Source organism: Myotis davidii, unplaced genomic scaffold, assembly GCF_000327345.1.
Source record: "Myotis davidii unplaced genomic scaffold, ASM32734v1 scaffold205, whole genome shotgun sequence".
Classification (NCBI taxonomy): Eukaryota; Metazoa; Chordata; class Mammalia; order Chiroptera; family Vespertilionidae; genus Myotis; species Myotis davidii.
Window position 1 is genome coordinate 361,237 of NW_006297573.1, and position 23,081 is coordinate 384,317.

At 37.3% G+C, this 23,081-nt stretch overlaps 1 protein-coding gene across 2 annotated transcripts in view; it reads left to right on the forward strand.

Moving 5' to 3' along the window:
• Window positions 1-23,081, forward strand: part of INADL (InaD-like (Drosophila)) — a 282,818-nt gene that overhangs the window by 149,524 nt on the left and 110,213 nt on the right. For both annotated transcript variants that reach the window (XM_006773216.2, XM_006773215.2), the window contains exon 27: window positions 10,206-10,402. In XM_006773216.2, coding sequence (XP_006773279.1) covers window positions 10,206-10,402 — 197 coding nt within the window. The remainder of the gene's footprint in view (window positions 1-10,205; window positions 10,403-23,081) is intronic.

Here is a 23,081-nt window from a genome sequence, read left to right on the forward strand (position 1 = left end):
GCCATTTTGGCATTACCATAGTGATATCGGTAGGAGATGTGAACACAACACACTTTTTTTTTCATCTTCCTTGTGTGGTGAGAAAGCATATGGGATTTGGGGTGAGACAGCAGAATGAGAACCCCAGGTCTACCAATTACTAAATGCGAGTTTGGGCAAATGCCATTACTCCCATGAGCCCCAGTTTTATCATCTGTGAGATCATGTGATTAAATCTCATGGAATCACTAGGAGGGTTTTGTTTTTTTCTTTGTGAAAATTTTCAAACACTGTAAATTCCCATATATTATTCTCCCAGAATCAGTTACCAAGGTTTTACTGTACTTGCTTCACCTTATCCCTTGTTTTTCTTTACAAAATATTATTAAACCACTTCCAGACATCATGTAATTTCATCCGTACATGTGCAGGGGATGGAGGGAGTCAATGGAGGATGGGGGGGAAGGAAAGAGGACATCTGTAATACTTTCAGCAATGAAGATAAGTTTAAAAAGAATTATAATCTCCCTCTTGAAAAAAATAAAGAAATAAAGCCTATGACTGAAAGTATATTCATTTTCAAAAAAATTAAAAATACATAATAATGTAACCATAATACCAATAATGTACTTAACACTATAATTCTTTGGTTTTATCTAATATCCATAATTAGTGTATTTCTTACAATTGGTTTCTTCAAATCAGATTTCAAGCAAGGTTCTCACATTGCATTATTTTATTCTCTTTAAAATATAATTTTATTTTATATTTTAAAATAAAATATTTTATTCTCTTTTTAAAATATAAATGTATTGAAGCATATACAAACAGAAAACTGTACTACAGTTTGATGACTTTTCACCCACCATCCAGAACACAAAATAGAATATCACTAACACTCAGAAAACATCACGTTTTCTGATTCACCCTTTCTTCCCTCTTCCCCAAAGGTCAATTCTCTCTTGACATTTAAACTATAGAATAGCTTTGCCTGTTTTTTGAACTTGATAAAAATTGAATCATGTGATGTATATGCTTTTCTGTCTTGTTTTCTTTCAGTCAGCTGTACATTTCTAATATTCAAACATGTTGCCAAAGGAGTGGTTGGTTTTCATTGTTGAATAAAGTTCCATTTTATGAACATGCCATAATTATTTATCCATTCTTCTGTAAATGGGCATCTTGAGGATTGTATTTCATAACTCCAAATATGCAAAGGGACCAGCATAGTGTCAGGGAAAGTTCAGTCAATATTAATACAGTGCCTTGTTTAAAATGTACTCATTGTACATTGACTCATTTGAATTTTGATTCATCTAATGGGGACATTTTAGATTTTTATTATTAGTTGAGGCTTTTATTTTCTTACTTTATGGCCTCTTAAGGAAATAATGCTAATGATTTTTGCTCTCATTAACTGCTTGAATTTTGTCACTTTAAATTTATGGTTGAGTTTCTTTTCTATTCTTATATCTAATATAAATTGAATTATTGTGAAGGAAATTACTCGATTTTTCTGTTGTTTTTTTCCCCCCAAGTCCTATATTAATACATTTTTGTTTAATTCTGGCCCTGACTTTCACCTAAGATCATCAACACCATAGCCAAACTTTCTGGTTTCAAATCCCAGCTTTACTATTCACATGCTTGTTACCGCACAAGCTATCTACCCTCTCTGTCCCTTAGTTTCTTCACCTCTAAAAGGGGATAATAATATCTACCAAATTGATTTTTTTATCCTTACCTGAGGATATTTTTCCACTGATTTTTAGAGAGAGTGGAAGAGAAAGGGAAAAACAGAGAGAAATATCGATGTGAGAAAAACACATGGATTGGTTGCCTCCTGACGAGCCCTGTGGCCCGAGCTGGGGAGGAGCCTACAACCATGGTATGTGCCCTTGCCCAGAATCAAACCTGGGATGCGTTGGTCCACAGGCCTACACTCTATACACTGAGCCAAACCGGCTAGGGCCCGAATCAATTTTTATAAAGATTAAATGAATTAAATTATAAAGTGCTTAGAACAATATCTAGCTGTTATTATTTTACTGGTACTTATCTGTAGGTCTTGTGTTTCTAAGTTAATTTCTACTTATAATAGCAAATTTATAGCTGGCAAAAATTTCTACTACATGTAAGAGGAAGGTTTGTTTATTTGTTGTCATGCCAAATGTAGTTTATGTGGACATGTTTTCCTTATTTTCTCTATTTGTGGGCTTTCACTTGAGATTTGCTCTTTACTACTGGAGTTCATATGCTGTGTTTGTGTGTGTGTGTGTGTGTGTTTTGTTTTGTTTTTATCAGTTATGGTTTTCTTTCATGTTTTTACTTCTCAAATCTGTAGGTACTGATTAACTCTCAGTGAATGAAAAGTGATCACTGCATAAGAAAATTAGATTGAGATGCATATCATAACCTGATTATTTAAAAGTGGGATTGTTATATTTAATATATAGAAAAATATACTTAAATATTTTTCTCTGTAATTTTATTCTTTATTATTTGGAAACAGACCAGGTAACAAAATGCTTCTGAAGTTGTATTGGATCATTATTCCAGTGTGTTGAACATTTTCTATTAAAAAACTGGGCAGTGACTTGAATTTTCTTTCTCGGGAAAAAGGTTCTGTTATTTAGCAACACTTAATATCCTGTGATGGTGGGAAAACATCCTGAGGCCATACTGGAGAAATCTTATTGGCTTTTTTGGACAGGAAAAGGTACCGATGCTTTGATACAGAATTATGAGCATTTTGGGATTCCTTTCTTCAGATAATATTGTTATGGGGTTAGAAAATCCATGTTTAAAACAAGAGTGACTGTTCAGCTGAGTCAAAAGACTTCCTTTCTCCTTTATTCTAGGCTGCTGTTCATTCCAGGGATTGAAGTAAAGCCTAGTGAGTTCTACTAGTATTTAGAAATTGAAGGGCACCTAGATTATTTGGGAATAGGAACTACCTTCACTTAATTACACATCGTGAAAGTCAATGAAGATCAGTATAAAGATTGGCTGTTTATTACAAATATTTCTTGGCAATACCAGTAATGGGTATAGTAAGATCCTGGGTGATTATAACACTTTTAATGTTTTGTTGCTAATATTGAGTAGTTATATAAGGGGAGTGTGTGCGTGTGTGTGTGTGTGTGCGCGCGCGCCCGAAACGAAATATGGCTTCTTTGGATTTTATTTTTCTTAATTGTAGAGGAGAACTTCATTGGCTTCAAATAAAATAATATCCTTTACCCTACCTCTTTAATGCATTTTTAGTTAAATTGAAATGTTTTAAGAAAACTGCTTTCCTTATACATTTTCTTTCTATGTATCCCCTTCCCCGCCCACTGGTTGCCATGGAAACGACTCCCCCCAACCCTAAGAGCAAATGCCAGGCAGTGTGGGTTTCCCTGTGGTGGAGCCACATGTCTAATGCTGCAGAACACTTTGTGCTGACTCAGCTGTGCACTGGAGGGGCTATACTGTGGCTTCTTTCTTTTCTTTTCTTTTCTTTTTAAAATCTTTATTGTTGAAAGTATTAGAGATCCTCCTTTTCCCCCAGTGTGGTTTCTTTCTTAAATCCTGAGTTGTTAAACTGGCATGCAGTGTCTTGATTTCCCAAAGATGAAAGCTCAGTACTGCTTTCTCCCACACACTAACCCTGTTTTCCTTCTCAAACCCTTTTGAAATTCTAGTTCACCTTTAATTATACCTACAGAGTAGAAGTAATTGGTAATGGAAATTACAGGGAACTTCTGCGATTTGAGAAGGCAGGAGGCAGCTATGTGGGAGGGTAGGAGGTAGAGGGGAAAAGATTGAGATTGAGATTCTAAAGCAATCTACTGTACAGTCAAAACAAATTTCATATTCAATCCTGAGCACAATTATGAGCCAGAGCTAGTCTCCATATTAGATTAGTTCTTGTGGAAAGCATATTTCAAGCCTGCCTTCAATTTTGGTTGTCTGTAAACATTATGGTTGACTGTCATGATAGCTCTAGAAGAAAATTTTATGTTGCATGGGAGAGTAAGCTGTTACTTACAGGTATAGCTGCTCATGAAAATCAACTCAGGGCCTGTTACAAAGAGAACTTGACCCTATTCCCAAACCTTACCCCAAACTTACTGGCTCAGAATCTCAGCTGGTGGAGCATTGCTATGACCCTATTTTACAGGCTCTCGGGGTGATTTTAGGTAGCTTGCCTGCCAAATGATCTAAGCAGACTAGGATTGGAAACCATGGTTTCAGCTCCCTTAAGGGAGCCTCTTATTAAACATTCTACCAGTCTAAGTGTTAGCTGTGATGTGATGAAGAGAGCACGGCACTTGGACCCAAACGCTGACCAAACCACCTCACCTCTCTAAGTATCAGTCCACTCATCTGCATATAGAAATGTTTGCAAAGATGTGGGAGGATTCAATGACATAATGAACTTTGGAAAGTTTCTTTTATGTACAGAGGTATTATGACAACATGATGACTCTAAATATAGCTTCTTCAACTAAGGGAGAAATTTGAAGTATTTGTATTTTTTTTAAATGTTATTGGAGAGATTTACCATGATTTGGTAGAGAAGGAATTAAACTACATATTAGAAGAAGATTTTCATTTCTAGCTATAAATTAGCTTCATAACCTTATACAGGATCTTCTTTTTACAGTCTAATTTTGTTCTTTATGAAATGGAGTCCAAGGTTGGGGGTGCTTTAAGAGAAGGTAGCTCTAGATGATTTCTTGGTTTATTTTGCCTGCATTAAAAGTCTTTGATTCTGTGATATAGTGGAAACATAGCATTTAATTTGTATAGGAGTTGGACTGCTCATCTTTTTTTAAAATATATTTTTATTGATTTCAGAGAAGAAGGGGGAGGGAAAGACTTAGAAACATCAATGATGAGAGAGAATCATTGATCGGCTACCTCCTGCACACCCTTGAATGGAATCAAACCTGAGACCTTTCAGTCTGCAGGCAGATGCTCTATCCACAGAGCCAAACCGGCTAGGGCTGGATCGCTCATCTTTTAAGCCCCTTCTAAGTTATGAGTCTAAATAAAAACTGTAGGATAATTCAAATTCCGAGGCCTGAAAATCTTAACAATAAAAATTTAACTTAAGATTAACGAGCGTGTGTGTTACAAAGCATTTGACACTCTTCCTGTTTTATGATGCATTGAAAAAATGATAAAGTATAAATCCTTTTGCTTTTCAAGTTTCTTCTGTTTAATCGTCTATTTTAAAAGATAAGGCATACCTTGTTATTTTTTTTTCTAATAGTCCTAATGGATTTTTTTACTTTTGAATGCAAGTCTAAAGAAGAAAGCAGTCTACTTCTTTAACTGAAAGAATGCATTATCTCTGAAAAACTTTTGTGTCATGCTGTTAGCACTCCACCATGTTTTTGTCACATTGTTCGGGGCATTGATTTAATAATATGGCACAGCAATTGAAGAAAACCTTAGAAACCATTCTTTTATGATTTCAACTGGCATATATTTCACATATTAACAACCTAATATATGCCAGACACTATATTAGGTACAGAAGACAGCAGTGAAATGCATGTACAAGGACCCTCACAAAGTTTATATTCTAGAATAGGGAAGTATAAAGTAACAAAATTTTTTTTAAAAAATACTTTCAGATTGTACTGTGAAGACAGATAAAACTGGGTTTGCATCCTTATATCAACTAGAGGCCCGGTGCATGAATTTGTGTGTAGCTGGGGTCCCTGGAGTGGCCTGCGGAGATCAGGGCCCCAGCTCGCACCCCCACCTCGCAGCCCTGCCTGGCACCCTGCCTTGGCCTGGCACCACCCCCTCACCTGCTCCACCATCCCACCTGCACGGTGCAGTGATTCCTTTACATGCACAGAAGTTGTCTGGGGGACTCCTCAATGTGTGAAACTCAGAGAAGAGAGCCTGGGATAATGGTGTCACCCTTCCTCTAATGATTCCCTTGGAGGACTGTGTGCCTGCTTCCCTTGTGCCTCCATGGGAAAACCATTGCTTCTTTCGCAAGTCAATTTTCCTCAAGATACAGTTAAAGAAGAAAAGAGTCAAGTTGTCACCAACTTAAGACTAACTTAAAACCACAACATAACTAAGCCATGGAAATAAAACCATGGTTGTATTTTCCCCCTAATATTATTTAGACCTGATGTCTTAGGCATTTTTAGGTAACATTTTTTTTTTAATCCTTATCCTAGGACATTTTTTCCATCGATTTCCAGAGAGAGTGGAAGAAACGGAGGGGGAGAAAGAGAAAAACATCAACGTGAGAGAGACACATCGATTGGTTGCCTCCCACAGGCGCCCCAACTCGGGTGGGGAACCTGTAACCGAGATACATGCCCCTGACTGGAATCAAACCCTTGACCTTTGGTCTGTGGGCCAATGCTCTAACCATGAGCCAAACCAGCCAGGGCATAACATGTATTTTTAAGGTAACAACCTCATTTTACAAATAAAAAGTCTGTAGTTTGTGGAGGTTCACTGACTGGTCCAAGGAACTACTGGTGTGAAATGCCTCGGCTAAAGATTAGAACTGAATTCTGACTCTTTTGCCCTTGCTCTTTCTACTTTTTTCACCCCATTTTAATTAATCATTCTAATGTGTTAAATACTTGTGTCTTTGTATATTTGCTTCCAAAATATGCCTTGTGTGTTTTCGTGCATTGACCTTAATTTGCATTCTGTCTTTTCTCCTTTTCATTCAGCACTGTTTTTATTTTTAAATAATTCTTTATTGTTGAAAGTGTTACATGTGTCCCCTTTTTTTGCCCATTGACCCCCTCCAGCCTGCCCCTGCCACCACTATCCCTCCCCCTCCCCCCCCAGCCCAGGCCCTCACCACCCCATTGTCTGTGGCCATGGGCTGTGCATATATGCATACAAGGTTCTTGGTTGATTACTTCCCACCCACCCACACTCCCCCGCCTTCCCTCCAAGATTCTGCACTCTGTGCCATGCTTCCTTGTCTCTGGATCCACTCCACGTTCATCAGTTATTTTGTTACTTAGATTCCACATATGAGTGAGATCATGTGATACTTGTCTTTCTCTGACTGACTTATTTCAGTTAGCATGACACTCTCCAGGCCCCTCAATGCTGTCTCAAAGGGTAAGAGATTCTCCTTTTTTACTGCTGCATAGAATTCCATGGTGTAAATGTACCACAGCTTTTTTATCCGCTCGTCTACTGATGGGCACTTGGACTGTTTCCAGATCTTAGCTATTGTAAATTGATTTCAGCAATAGTTTTAAATCTCTCCATATTACTGCTTACAATGAATTGCTTCTATCTGCTGACAGTACACACTGGTGTCCACCACATTTCATCTATCCTCTCCCCCAGTGACAGACACCCAGATTACTCCCAACTCCCTGTTATCTCAGATAACATTGTAATGATTAGCCAGTTGTCTTGTTTGAGACCTGTGTAAGAATTCATTAGGCTATATATACCCAAGAGTGGAATTGCTGGTTTATACACTATATGTAGGCTTAATTTGATTAAGTAGTGCCAGACTGCTCTCCAGAATAGCTACACCACTCAACACTCTTAACCACAGTGTGTGAGGGTTCCTCTATCCTCATATCTCCACTAAGGCTTAATGACCCAGTGTTTGGATGTTTGCCAGTCTAATAGTAGAAACTGATATCTCATTTTAATTAGCATTTCCATAACTACTAATGAATTTGAGTGTCTCTTCACATGTTTGTAAGCCATTTGAATTTTATATCTTTTGATCAGATTCCTATTGTTATTTTTCTGCTTGATTTATAGAAGTTCTCTGTATATTGATCCCCTGTTGGTTTTAAATACTTACAAATGCCTTTTTTATTATACTTTTATTTGTATATTTAAATTCAGAAAGTACTTTCTGTTCCAATTCATTGACAGTTTGGGGGTTTTGAAAAATCTTTCAGTCTGCAGGCCGACGCTCTATCTACTAAGCCAAACCGGTTTGAAAAATCTTAAGTAGATGTTGTACTTTCTCAGAATGCTCTTCTTCATCTATTATTATCTTTCAGTTCTTCTAGTTTAATTTATGAATGTGATTTTCCTGAAAAATTTCCCGATGATTAACTATCCTTGCATTCCTGGCCTATACCCTTCTTCATAATTTATTGTTAGATTGAATCGTATGAAAATGCTTTTCTTATATCAGAAAATGGTCAATATTTGGCTATATCATAGACGTCAAATTAAATATTTTAATACACTTGAATTAAATTTATTGTTTTTAAATAAAAAATTTTGTGTTCATGATTATAAATAAGACTATAATTTTCTTATTATTATTTTTAATCCTCATCCAAGGATATTTTTTCCATTGCTTTTTATTTATTTTTTATTTTATTTTTATTTTTTAATATATTTTATTGAGTTTTTACAGAAAGGAAAGGAGAGAGATAGAGAGTTAGAAACATCGATGAGAGAGAAACATCGACCAGCTGCCTCCTGCACACTCCCCACCGGGGATGTGCCCGCAACCACGGTACATGCCCTTGACCGGAATCGAACCTGGGACCTTTCAGTCCGCAGGCCGACGCTCTATCCACTGAGCCAAACCGGTTTTGGCTCCATTGCTTTTTAGAGAGAGTGAAGGGGGTAGGGGTGTGCGGGGGGAGAGAAACACTGATGTGAGAAAGACACATTAACTGGTTGCCTCCTACATAGCCCTGACCAGGGCCAGAGATCAAACCTGCAACTCAGGTTTTAAACTGGGAATTAAACCTGTGACCCTTCAATGCCATACCAGCCAGGGAAATTTTCTTTTCTTGATTTTGGAATCAGAATTAGAATTATACAGCCTCAAAAATGGGGTGGATAACTTTTTGTACATTTTCCATATTTTGGAACAGCTTACATAGGATAAAAATTTATTATAACTTGAAATCTGATAGAATTCAAATGTAAAAATATCTAGGACTTGAAAGTATTTTTGAAAGGTAATATTCTTGACGATCATTTCAGTTTATTTAATAATTACTAATCTATTGTAGTTTTACATTTAGTCTTGTACTAAATATGTTATTTTAAAATTTTGAGCAATTTATCTGTTATCTATATTTTAAAATGTGTCAACATTTAGTTCATTGATATACTATTCATAATAATATTATTTTAAAATCTGTCTGTAGTTATTTTCCTTTTCTTGTCCTATAATTTATTTGTGTCATCTAAACCATAAAGTAGAGATAGCAAAGTGAGACAGAGACCGGATAAAATAATTATAAAATACCTGTAAGCCATGAACCATTGAGTTTGGTTTTTTTAAATATATTTTATTGATTTTTTACAGAGAGGAAGGGAGAGGGATAGGGAGTTAGAAACATCAATGAGAGAGAAATATCAATCAGCTGCCTCCTGCACACTCCCTACTGGGTATGTGCCCGCAACCAAGGTACATGTCATTGACTGGAATCGAAGCTGGGACCCTTGAGTCTGCAGGCCAACGCTCTATCCACTGAGCCAAACCGGTTAGGGCAACCATTGAGTTTTTTAACATGTATGTTAGTTCATTTTTCCAGCATCCAAGCAAGTAGGTATTCTAATGCCCATTTCATAGATGAATTCCATAGAGACAAAATAATATATTAAATATTAGGTATTGAGTAAATGATAGATTCGCAGATCGAATTCAGGGCTGATAGCTAAATCAACGTTCTTAATCCCACTTGTTTTTACTCACATAGCACTCAATATTATTATTTTGTAACCTTTGCATACTTTAAAGAAATGTAATTATTTAAAAATAATTGTTTATTTTCTTTCCTACTGGACTGCAAATCCACGACAACAGGAACATGTCTGCTTTGTTCAAAATAATATCTCAAGGACCAATCACTTTGCTTGGCATATAGCTGGTGCTCCGTAAATATTCTTTGTCTCCGCCCTGCCCCCCCCCTTTTTTTGGAGAGGGTGCAGGGAGGCCAGGATTTTCACCACATTGTTTTGACCATTTTATGTGAGAAAATAACCCATGGAAAGCCTAGGCCAGTGTGAAACTGGACGATCAGGAAAGATTTTATGGGTGAACTACCTTCTTAGATAGATGTAAAGACTTCTTAACTGTAACTTATACATAAGGCTATGAATGACCTCAAGCACTTCATTTTCCAAAAGGACCATTCATTGTAGAGGAATCACAGTATGGTTAGGGGAATGCTGTCATCTCTGTAATATATATTTAACTGCTCTCTTTAATTTTCTCTTTATCTTTATTTTAATAGAAAAAATCAGGCAAAGATATGCAGATCTGCCAGGAGAATTACACATTATTGAACTTGAAAAGGATAAGAATGGACTTGGACTCAGCCTTGCGGGCAATAAGGACAGGTCACGCATGAGCATCTTTGTGGTGGGAATTAACCCAGAAGGACCCGCGGCCACGGACGGACGGCTGCGTATTGGAGATGAACTATTAGAGGTAAGGGGCATATATTTTTTTACTTCTCTTCTGGTGAAGTGAAGGGGTACAGGAGATAGTGTGCAATACAGTGAGGTGAAGGAGAAGAGTGTTGACAAATTATATTTTCTTCAACTATTTAAAATCATTTTTCAAAGCAAAAATAAAAACCATATTGTCACGTGCAAATGTTATTTGCTGCTTGAGTAAAAACAAATCTCTCAAAAATAATTTAGAAGCCTTTAAGTAAAATCTCATGGACACATATTAAAAGAATAAGTCTTGTTTTTAATATTAATTTTTAAAAGTTCAAAACTAATTTGATTATGTATTAATATAATATTATTAGCATTTATCAAAATGCTCAGGGTTTTGAATTAACCGTAAGTATGACAATTGTATGTATTTTTGTGTTTTGTTTTTACTATTTTACATAGTAACTATTTTTGTTTTTATTAACATTTGTTTTTGCTATTGTAATTTAATTTTTTGGAAAAGCGCCAGAGCCAATGAAACCTTGTGATCTGACTGTCAAGGAATGGTTACTATCGGTGAAGCTGATGATGTGGGTTAAAGCCACATAAGAACAGGATAGAAATAAAAGAAGATAATTACTCTCTAGATGTTTTCATCAATAAACAGGAGCACTGGTATTTTATTTCTCTGTCTGGGATCTTATTAGATACCAGTAACAAATGAGTGTGGCTGCAGAGTAATGAGACCGCTTTACAGGCCATACACAAAAGTCAACACTGTGTACAGGGGATTGGGAACTGGACTTCGAAGACCTACTTTAACTCCTATCAATTCTTTCAGGTATTCGTTGCATTTTAGAAGGAGTTTAACAGGGTACCTGGCACACAGTTGACTGTTATTTGGATCATATTTCCTCCCTTGCAGACAGAAACTTCAATACCTCTTTTCTAGACTAGAAGCTGGAAAAACTTTCCTGGGTGGAAAAAAAAAATAACAAATTGCCATATTGTATACCTCCTACTCCTTCCTTTGACTTTCTGAATTTGATCCTTTTGTTGCTATTTAGCAACTTTAATCTTCATTCAGAGATGAAAAGGGAAAGAAGATTAACCATGGCAATAATTTAATCCCACTCCGCTCCTCTCAATTTCTCTTGTTAAAAAAAATATTAAAATATGTTGGGACACATTCTAGCATCACATATTTTAGCTGTTTATCTTCTCTAATCCTCGGTTACCTTCTTTATCAAGTGGAAATTATTCATTCAGCAAGTATCTTTTTTTAAATATTGTTATTGATTTCAGAGAGGAAAGGAGTGGGAGAAAGAGAGATAGAAACATCAATGATGAGAGAGAATCATTGATTGGCTGCCTCCTGCACATCCCCTACTGGGGATCCAGCCTGAAACCTGGGCATGTGACCAGAATTGAACCTGGGACCCTTCAATCTGCAGGGAACCAACGTCTGTCCACTGAGCCAAATCAGCCTAGTGATTGTGTGGCAGCAACCTCAGAGGGTGTGATGAGAATTAAGGAGAGAAGATAAAGGCAGGTTTTGTTGCACTGTCTGGCACATGGTAGTAATACCTTCAAACTTTTCAGATGCTATTGGTAAAATAATATTTTGCATGGACTTTTATATTTCAGTTCTTTTGGGTTTGTTTATATTCATGCATTTGCCTCTGAAGGGGTCTCCCAGAGGGAAACCATCTTCTTCTCCTCACCAGCTCTACACAGAGTCTTGAAAAGCTGAGAGAATGGAAAAATGCACATACTGGATTCGTAATCAGTTATAACCCATCTTCTCACATGACTTTTGGCTCTAGGTCAGGGGTGACAGGGGAAAATATTCCTTTGGAAAATTGTTTCCTGGTGTCTTTTTATAGCTGAGAAAAAATTTCAATCATTTCTCTATGATATGTGAGGAATTTGTATATAGCATGATACTCAATCCAGTGTGCTTTTGAACTGAGAATAAGACATTGATTTCATGATGAGTGCCAGGGAAGGTGAAGCCAGGAGTTACCACAGTAGTCCTTTGCCTATTGCATTGTGTTAAACGATGGCATTATGATATCACGGCATGCGCATTATGATAGAGGCATGTACAGTGGTTCTTAGATTATGCTAACTAGATTTCCAGGTTAGGGCACATCTGTGTATTTGCTTATCCACCCACGCTCCATTTATTTTTTGTGGCTTCTCTCCTCAATTGAGGTCACGTTATCCCTGCCTTGATTATTTTTACCATCCCGCCATTTGCTCATATCACTTCTCATTATTGCTTTTTTTGTTATTGTTATGTTGTTACTTTATTCCAGCCTCCTTTTATTTATAGTTGATCTGAGTTGTTTAAGCCCTAACCTGAGGCTAATTTAGAGGAGGTAGGAAAGGGACGGGTGGGACATACATGGTGGCTTCTTCGAAGTCAGAGACTCTGCTTCTCTCCCGGAGCCTGCCGGTGGCTGATTTTTGGCAGGATGTCGCCAGCAGTTTTGTTGCTGAGCGACTGCCTTGCTCCCGTGGAAGAGCAGTCAGCGAGTTCTGCCGATCGATGGCCCAGTTCATGTACAAAAGAAATCTTACGTGAAGCCCCCAGAAGACAATGTGATTAAGTCTCAGCTTCTCTGCCCTTTACTGCGATGCTAGCGGGGTGGGGGTAGGAGACTCTGAATTAATTTCAAAATGCATTAACATATAATTACCATGTAGACTGGAGTGAGACTTGCTCTAGAGTATTGGCTTTCCCTAAGCAATTAGTCCCAGAAAATACACGAGCCTGCTCATGGTGCTGTCACAGGAATATAGGATTTATTTATAATCTTCCCTACAGTGCCCGTGTGGGAAGAGAGAGCCGATAGTGCTGTGCCGGGAATTGGAGTGATTTGTCAGGTCACCGAAGCAGCCAGAGGAACCTGTGTGGGTGGCACAGGAAATGCACAATTGATTGGGGTGGCGTGGAGGGCTGTGTCTCGTCTGGCTCACACATCCTTCAAGATGGAGGAAGTACATTCCCTTTGTAACATTTACCTGCAGGATCACCACAACTAAATCTTGTTATTTTGCATGTGTATATGTTTATTTAAGAACCATCAAAAATAAAAAGCATGAATATGTCCCTTATTTGCCAGGGATAAAGACATACAACTACAGGTAAATTCAGTTTAGTAGTATTTATTTGTCTAGTAGTATTTATTTGATAAAAGAAAAGAAGTGGAACCATAAAGGTTAAGTGACCGACCCATGTACCTGCCCACACACCAGTCTCAGCAGTCAATTCTTCACTCTCTGCTCATTGACACTGAATTATTTTTGAAGCCTTTTGGAAAGCTTGGGTGCAATATAGGAGCAGAGTACAGTAGTAAATAAATTAAAAGCTTTTGTGCATCCATAGATAAGATTCTAATTTATAGTCAAAAGCTTCTGTCATCTTAGATTGGCTCCTTTAAATTAATATCATACATGGATTTATAAATTGTACTTTTTAATGCAATAATTATGCCCTAAGAGACTTCATGTAATAAAATATCCCATTGCAGAAACACTAGTTTACAGAGCAGAAAGTAAAGGATTTCAAAATTGCAAAACAATTTCTTTTTCCTACAGTTTTATTAACACAGATAGATTTACAATAGCTAAACATGCAAAAAGGAATTGATTGGCCAATGGTTTCATGAGTGTTCAGACATATCAAATTTTACATTTTAAGCATGTGATTGATTGTATATCAATTATATCTCAGTAAAGCAGTTAAAAAATCAGTTAATCAAAAAATAAAAAAAAAAATAAAAAAATCAGTTGATCACCTAACCGGTTTGGCTCAGTGGATAAAGCATCGGCCTGCGGACTGAAGGGTCCCAGGTTCGATTCCAGTCAAGGGTATGTACCTTGGTTGCGGGCACATCCCCAGCGGGGGCTGTGCAGGAGGCAGCTGATCGATGTTTCTCTCTCATCGATGTTTCTAACTCTCTATCCCTCTCCCTTCCTCTCTGTAAAAAATCAATGAAATATATGTTTTTAAAAAATTTAAAAAAAAAACAGTGGAAAAAAAGAAGAAAAAATCAGTTGATCAAACCTGACTAAAATAAATACTGTAAGCAAGTCCTGAATATGATCTTCCCATGCAGAGCTGTAGTCACCCCATTGTGTGACTCTTAAAAATAGTCTACAGCCTAATTAACAAATTGGAAAGCAGGCAGAAGAATGGGGTCAGCCTCACACACAAAACAGTGGAGGACCTCTCCTGTGTGTGCAACATTTTTCCTTTCTTCAAAGTGCAATATCGTCCACTCTCCTCCCCAGCCCACCCCCATCCCTGCCATTATAGCACTGTAGTCAGTAGCTGTGTCTTGCTAAATCATTTTCCCTCAGTAATCTACTGTGTTCTACCTCATTTGAGTTATATAAAGATGTACTCATTAAGAGACCGATTGGGAGATATGGAAATGGGAGAGCTGTGTTGGGAACTCAGCTAACATCGAATACTTATTATTTATGAGGCAGTGCTAAATTTTTTAAATGCATTCTCGCTCTCAACTTTTACAAGGGCCCAGTGAAAGTTGGTGCTCTTTTAACCCCTGTATTACAAAAAAGGAATCTGAGGCGCCCAAGGGCAGAATAAACATGTGAACACTAGCTTTTCTGACTCTAAGCTCTTTGCTTTTAAGTTATTTAGTTCTTGGATTAATAGACCTTCTAGAACAGGGGTGGGCAAACTTTTTGACTCAAGGGCCACAATGGGTTTTTAAACTGGACCGGAGGGCCGGAACAAAAGCATGGATGGAGTGTTTGTGTGAACTAATATAAATTCAAAGTAAACATCATTACATAAAAGGGTACGGTCTTTTTTTTTTTTAGTTTTATTCATTTCACCGGCCCGCGGGCCATAGTTTGTCCACGGCTGTTCTAGAAGGTAATCCGTGAATTTCTCCTCATTTCGTATTTTGGGTAGCTCTAGATTAATGCAGTTACAATATCTGAAGTAGTTTCTCACAATGCAATACCCTGTTACTCTTTTTATTTTCTAAAAATGTAATGCCACTTTGAATCCATTAAAAGAAGAATGCAGTCAGGGAAATTATACCTGTCTCCCAAGAACCAGAAAAGGAAAATAATATTTTTGAATTTGTTCTTGTCCAATGTGAGAGCTCCTCTGAGCTCCATAATTAAGAGCTTCCCCCCTCAGGGCCACTACAGAGCCAAAGTTTTGTCTTCAGGCTGCAGGAAATACTATGTAAAACCTCGCGCTTATATCGAGTGGCCTCATTCTTTTCTGGGTTTCCTGCAATGAAGTCTTTATCTTCTACGCCTGCCATTTTTGTTTCTGTCTCTGGCCCATTGGGGACAGAGTTTTGAATTATTTAGTCACACTTCAGTGTCTTTATGCTGCTGAATTATTTAGGCTAAAGACCTATATTCCTTCTGAGCTTTTGGAGGAGTGCGATCGTTTCATTTTCACCATAGCAGTCCTCATTACTGCTCCACCAGAGTTTTATGGGAGGTTTCTACGGGGAGCCATGTGATCTTAACGTCATGGAGAGAAAGTGCAGTGAAAGCAGAAAGTAGAAGTGAGGATAACTGAGGAAACGTAGGTCACTGGGGAAAGATTATAAGCAATGGGTTGGGGATGTGTGCTGGGAAGACACTGGTCATTGGGAGGATAACTGGGTTTCAGAGTGCCTCTGGAGGCTCTCCTCTCTTTTCTGCAGTTTCTCCTCAGATTTCGCATGACACCGGGGTAGTTCTCCAGGCCTCTGCTCCCTCCTTTCCCAGTCCCCCACCCCTCACACACACCATCCCCCCACCCACCCCTGCCTCCGCTTCCTCCCAGGCCTGCTCCTGGCTATGTAGTGACCATACCTGAAATGCACTCTGGAAAGATATGCTCTTAGATTATTGAAAAGGGTTTCCTTATAACAACCAGCCTCAACATAGAATTTATTTCTGTATTTTGCTTTATTTGCAGAATTAGAAATGTAGAGTCACTTCTAATCGCAATGCAATCTTAAGGCACAAAGCTTAAAATAAAAGTTTTTTAAAATATATTTTTATTGATGTCAGAGAGGAGGAGAGAGAGAGATAAAAACATTAGTGATGAGAAAGAACCATTGATCGGCTGCCTCCTACACACTCCCTGTTAAGGATCGAGCCCGCAACCCAGACACGTGCCCTTGACCAATATCAAACCAGGGACCCTTCAGTCCGCAAGCCCTCTAGCCACTGAAACAAACTGGCTAGGGCTAAAGTAAAAGTTTTAATAAGATTCTTATTCCAAGTTTGACTTACTAACAGTATCAAACAGCTGCTCAAATTTATCAAAATGTGATTGTGTATTTTAATTATAGTTTTTAAGATATAAGCCTAAAATCAGCATTCCAACCTGAAAATCAGATGTTCCACCCAAAACAGTAACCATGAGTCTATTTCTCATTATTTTAAGTCAGGAAACATTACACATTACATGTTAACCCCACCCCTCCCCAGTTTCCTAAAATATAACTGCAATACAATAAAAATAATCATATAGAGGTAGCACATACTCCTGTTCCGATGTAAAATGCCAAATATCACTTCAGAACTACCAGGTAATGTGGCTGCTGACACATGGCTTTGTATGCAGTGGTTTCTGTGAGCTCTACCAGCATCCAAGCTGCACACCTTCCTTGTTGCTACCGAGTGTGTGGTTCTAAATGTCTCTCTGTGATTCTCTACTTGAACTACAGCTCGGGACTTTCCCCTCCCAACATTGTGTTTAAAATGTTTTATTTTGACCCTGGACAGTTCGCTCAGTGGTTAGAGCGTCGGCCGGGGGATCAAAGGGTCACGGGTTTTCATAATATTTACATATTATAATTTAAAATTGCTTTGACTCTCTGAATTTTATTGCCCATCCTTATGTATGTTTCTGGCTATAATTTGAAAGTATTCAGTTAGCAAATGGGTTTTAATTCTAATTGATTCCCTAACATACTGGGTTGTCATAAGGTATTGTTTCTCACTGCTATTTTTCTCTTTTTTAATTTATAGGTTATACTTTTCACATGTTTTTAAAGTAACATGTGATCATAACAAAATTATTGTTTTCTCTTTTACCTTTGTAATACTACTCCTTCAGAAATAACCACTGTTAACATTTTTCCTATTTGTCTCATGCCGAGTCATATACATCTGTGCAAACATAGATTTTATGGTTAATATAAAAAACAGAATCATGTTGCACTGACCTTTTTATTGAGTGGTTGAATACTATAACATACTGGTGTATATGTCTTTGCGCAGTTATCGTGCTGTCATGCAGAGGAGTGTGGCACTGCCAGACTCTGTACGAGATGTGTTTTGAAAAGATAACACATATATGTGATGTAATCCTGCCTCTCTAGGATTGATTCACTGACCAAGTTAATGTTAAAAAAGAAAACACACACACACAGGTGGATTGGTTTGTGGCAATGTCTACAGAACCAGCAAGGAAAATATTTTTATTTCATTATTTTTTTGTTGATGAGAGAGAGAGAGAAGGAAAATATGTTGAAAGCAAGAGCCCAAACTTCCAGTAATAGAGGAAATTAGAATAGAGCTCTAATCTGATTGTTAGTATGAAATAAGCAAACATTAACCTGGGCATTACCAGTTTGAGGAACGTCTTAACTCATAGCATGTGCTGATGTTCTTGGAAGAAGGAATTCTAGGTCAGGTCATCTGACTTCTATTTATTTATGTGACTAACAATACCATTAATAGAATTGGGATGTAATGCCTCAGCCTCCTAGGAAAACCTGAGTCCCCTGCAATATTAATGGGCTGTTAAGAGGTAGATACTTCTGCCTTCCGTTACTTATTCCTTCCTACGCCCTGAAGGTAATAGGAAATTATCTACAGGCACCTATTTAATTTGGTCAGCGAACCAACCTATAGCAATTGGACCAACTTCCATGGAAACACTAAAAATCAGAGCAGCACAAACATATTTCTCTGCTCACTTCCTTGAGGTCAATATTTTTCAAAATTGTCAGCATTTAGGAGTCAAAAGAATATCTTACTATTTTCCCGATATATCAAATTTAGAATGATGTGAACTACATATTACTATTACTTTGCCTTTAGGAGGCATTTCAATTTAATTAGTTTTGCTTGAGAGAAAATAAATCTTTTATGCTTAAGCTTTTTAAATGAATGTGTTCCTTTGGGAACATTGTACTGCACAAGAAATAGATTAAATTGAAGCTGCATCTATTAAACTTAGTCCTCAAAACCTGCTCCTTTGCCCAAAGTATTAAGATATTGGAGCTGATTATTATTTATTTTGTCTTTTGGAGAAAAATTTAATATGATATTCTTCATTCTAGTGCAATTGTGTTTTTATGTAAGTTTTAGTCATCTTCTGTTTTTATCCCTGGCTTTGGTGTCCATTACTTCCCTTCAGTTCTCCCATCTGTAAAACTGAAGCAGGAAGTTGGCCAGCCACGGGAGGTTGGCTGTGGGAGCGCACTGACCACCAGGATGCAGCTCCTGCGTTGAGCATCTGCCCCCTGCTGGTCAGTGCGCATCATAGGGACCTGTCATTCAGCCACTTAGGCTTTTATATATATAAGGTTTCTTGGTCTGGGAATCCTATTTTGAGAAGCTTTGTTAATTGGATTTAAAATTCCATAGGATTAAAATGTGCTGTCCTATGGCTTTTCTCCCCACCCCAGATAAATACCCTTAGAAATGTTTCTTATTAACAGGAAAGGTTTTTGGATTCTAACAGATTTGGCTATAAATATTGGCTTTCGATATGTTATATTGGTCAAATTCCTTAAACTCACTAAGCCTCAATTTCTCTATCTGTATAATGAGGTAGTAATGCATTCCTCTACTGATATGTGTGAGACTTAAGGGAAATAATGTATGTAAGATATGCATATGTGTGTATAATGTGTGTGTCTTGTATGCCCTAAGCATTTATTAAATGGTATTATTATAACAAAGTAGTTATAAAATATCAACATAGAAAAACAAGTTGGAAATCACTTTAAATCCCACCAGAGATACCATTATTGTTGACATTTAGTAGAGATACTCACAGAACTTTCTTTAGACTCAGACAGAAACTTTTATATAAATGAAAATAATGTGAAGAATGGATTACATAATATTTGTCACTTTTCACTCAATACTGTTATCTTTGTACGACAGTGGATCTAGTTCTTTATCATCCTCCTTTATCTCCTCTTAATGGCGCAGTTTTCCATTTATTAGTGTGATGGAGAATGTAATAAATCTTTTTTATGATCTATAGTTTTCCATTTTTTAATCTATTATAAGTACTATAGCCACGATAGACATTTTGCCCCTGGATTTAAAAAAAAATGTAGTATAAATTCTTAGAAGTGGAATTGCTAGATTAAAAATTACCCTGCCAGCATGGCTCAGTGGTTGAGCATCGACCTATGAATCAGGAAGTCACGGTTTGATTCCCAGTCAGAGCACACACCTGGGTTGTGGGCTCTATCCCTAGTAGGAGGCAGGCAGGAGGCAGCTGATTAATGATTCTTTCTCTCCCTCTCCATTCCTCTCTGAAATTAATTTTAAAAACAAAAATTAACCTATAAAAGCATTCATTGAGTTATAAACAATTACTATTTGTTCATTTTTTTCTGCATGTGTGATACTCAATGAGTTTATTATATACAAAAAAGACATTTGAATCTCTTGAAATGTAAATTTTAAAATATATTTGAAAGTGAACCAGGGAGAAGGACTCTCAGATTTTAATGTCAGCAATTCCAGTTAACTGAATTCCAACTCAGTTCTTTAATAATAATTGTCACTGTTCATAACAAATCTCTCTACTTTAATAAAAGCATGGGCAGAGAGGATGATGTTGAACATAATATAGTATAACATGATATTCAAACCTCAGGCAAATCTGTTGCTTGAAGTAACTTTTAATTTATGTATAATTAATATTTTCAATCTGAGCTTAACTTAATTAATATTTATATCCAATTTGGTAAGTTTCTTAAAAGATTTAATTGAGCTGCTCTCCAGAATAAATTTATATTCATGTTCAGTTGAACTATGGAAAACTAAGAGTAGTTGAAAACCTATCTCTTCATGATACTTTTGAATAACTTTATTGAAACAAATCTCATGAAAAAACCTCTAAAGTGAAAGTTTATGTAGTATAACAAAAAGATTTACATCCATTTACTTTTATTGAATCCTTACCAGATTAATTCTACTTCTTCTGGAAAATATAGCAATTAAGTATCCTATCTCTTATACCTAAATAATATAGAAGGTTTACCTCAAATCAGTGTGGCTTTGTTGTTGTTTTTGTTTTTGTTGTCTTGTTTTACTACTGTGACAAAAACCAACCCATGAGGGGGAAATGTCTCACCCATTAGACTACAACCTAAGTTTTACAGATAAGGTGTTTCTCATGTGGGGCTATTGTCTTCAGTGTCTATAGGTGCTATAATTTGCTCCTGAATGACATTTCAGAAAGAGTCTTGATTGCCCCACTCAGTATTCAGTCTGGAGGGTTCTGATAATACAAACTTGTGTGGCCCACCGTTATGGATAGTATTTGTGATAGGAAGGTTTGAAGGACCATCCCTTGTAAAGAGAAGTGATCGTGTGCTGGCCAAGATCCCCTGTCTGGTCTGATTTTCTCATTGAGTGCAATGAATCACATAAAATACACTTTCCATCATCATGGCTTAATCAATGTGAGAGGAAGTTATAATTTATCATCTAAACTAGTGTTACCAAACTAAAAGGGGTTTGTTCACCTGTGCATATCAAAGACCAATCAAATGCTAACAGGAGTTTGCTGCCAATAAAGTAGAGGTTTAATGTTAAGGGGATGGCACCAAACCTGGAGTCACAGCTGAGCTCGTGTTCAAAGACCGAGCTCCCCGATGGCTTCTAGGGGATGGGCTATATAGGGGGGAATCGTTAGTCATGGTGACTAATGGAGGTAGGGTCACAGCTAGGGTCGGTGCTAGGGCACGGGGTCGTTGATCAGTGCATCTGGTCCTGACATCAGCCAGGGTGTCACTGTCTGGTTTCCCAAGGGTGTGGTCAGTGGGGCCTTGTGCTTTTCTGGGCCTGGAGCTTAAACACCATGAGGCCTAGATGTTATCTCTAGTTTGACTGAAACTCTATCTCTGGGGTCAATAGACATGATGTTTGTTCTTAAGGTTTTTGATGCTGACCAGAACCTCATTGTCCTGAGGGCTTAATGACTGAGGGAGTGGATGTGCAAGGGAGAGGAAGATGGTGCATCAGGGCGCTGGGTGAGGCCAGTTTGAATGAAAAGGAATGAAAGGAGAAAAGGTTGTCTTGAAGAAATGAAGTTTCTGTGCTGTTACACTAGGTTGCTTTTGAGAGGGAGTGCTATTAATAATTGGAACAACATATCTAAACTAGACTATTGCAGAAAAATTAGGATATATGTTCACCCTTGAATGGAAGAGTTCTTGATTTCAGATTTTAAGAAAATAGATTATTTGGGTAGAAAGGGAATACCAAATCAGAACTAAGGATAGTTTTCTCGCCATTATGAGATAATATTAAAGATAAGGCCATCTCTGAATAATTTATTATAATTTCCATATATCACCGAGTCACCTTTGAAAGGATAGACTTTGGGAAAGATACCTAGTTTTCCTACTTCTCAGATTACTGAAATAAATAAAAATAATGTTATTTCAACTTCTAGGTAATATGATCACTCATATTCTTAAAGGATGGTAGCAGTATTTACCCTCAAATGAAATATGATCATATTAAGTATATTAAAAGTGTATTAAGTATATATCCTTGTTCAGGGTGCAGTTCATTTGCAAAAGAGAATGGTGCTGTCTTATTGGGACTCCATAGTGCATTTGGGACTTTAAAAGCCTCACAGTCAACAGTCAGGCATTTCCCCTCTGCATGGTGGTGAAGTACTTGATTCTGAACTCTGTGTCTACGATGCTAGATGACTAAGCGTCCTCCTGTTCCTGCTCAGAGATTATTTAGGAGACATCTTTATAAAGATGACCTCTCCAAATCATCTGATTTTTATGGGTACCATACACACGATGTGACATCTAAGCGTGCCTGAGGATGACAGGCTTTTAAACTAGTAGCAAAATCACCTTGGGCAAATTCCTCAAGCTCTTGGAGTTCCAGTTTCCCCGTCTGGTCAAAGTACATAGCATCCCAGTTCTTGTGAACTTTACATGAGATGTTGTGCATGAAGAGTATAGCATAGTGTTTGGCATGGAGTAAGCTCAGTAAATAGTAGCCATTATTAGTTGGAATTAACCTGAAAGACTTCTGAGGGGTGTGGAATGCTTGTTTTTGTTTTGTTTTTTGTGGGGTTTTTTTTCACCTGTGCTAAACTTAGAAGATGACCTACATCTGTTGTTTAAAGAATAATGCCCTCAGAGAACAGCCACTTCTCAGAAATAGAGTGACAGTCTCGAGTTAATTATGCACAAAATGCATCATCTGGAGTGTGTTTCCTTTAGTGATGAAGAAATATAAAAACTACTTTTGTAGTTGGAAGCTATATGCTTTTTATTTAAACAGCGAAGTTGTATTATATTGAATAAGATCTAAGGAAACATGAGATCTTCCTCTCAGAGCTGCTAAGTGTCATTTCTGAGGCCAGAGAAGGGGCTTTGTCTTAGATTTTTTAAATCCAGAGATATGCTTTTTTTTTTTCCCATTTAGTTCCGTTAAATCAG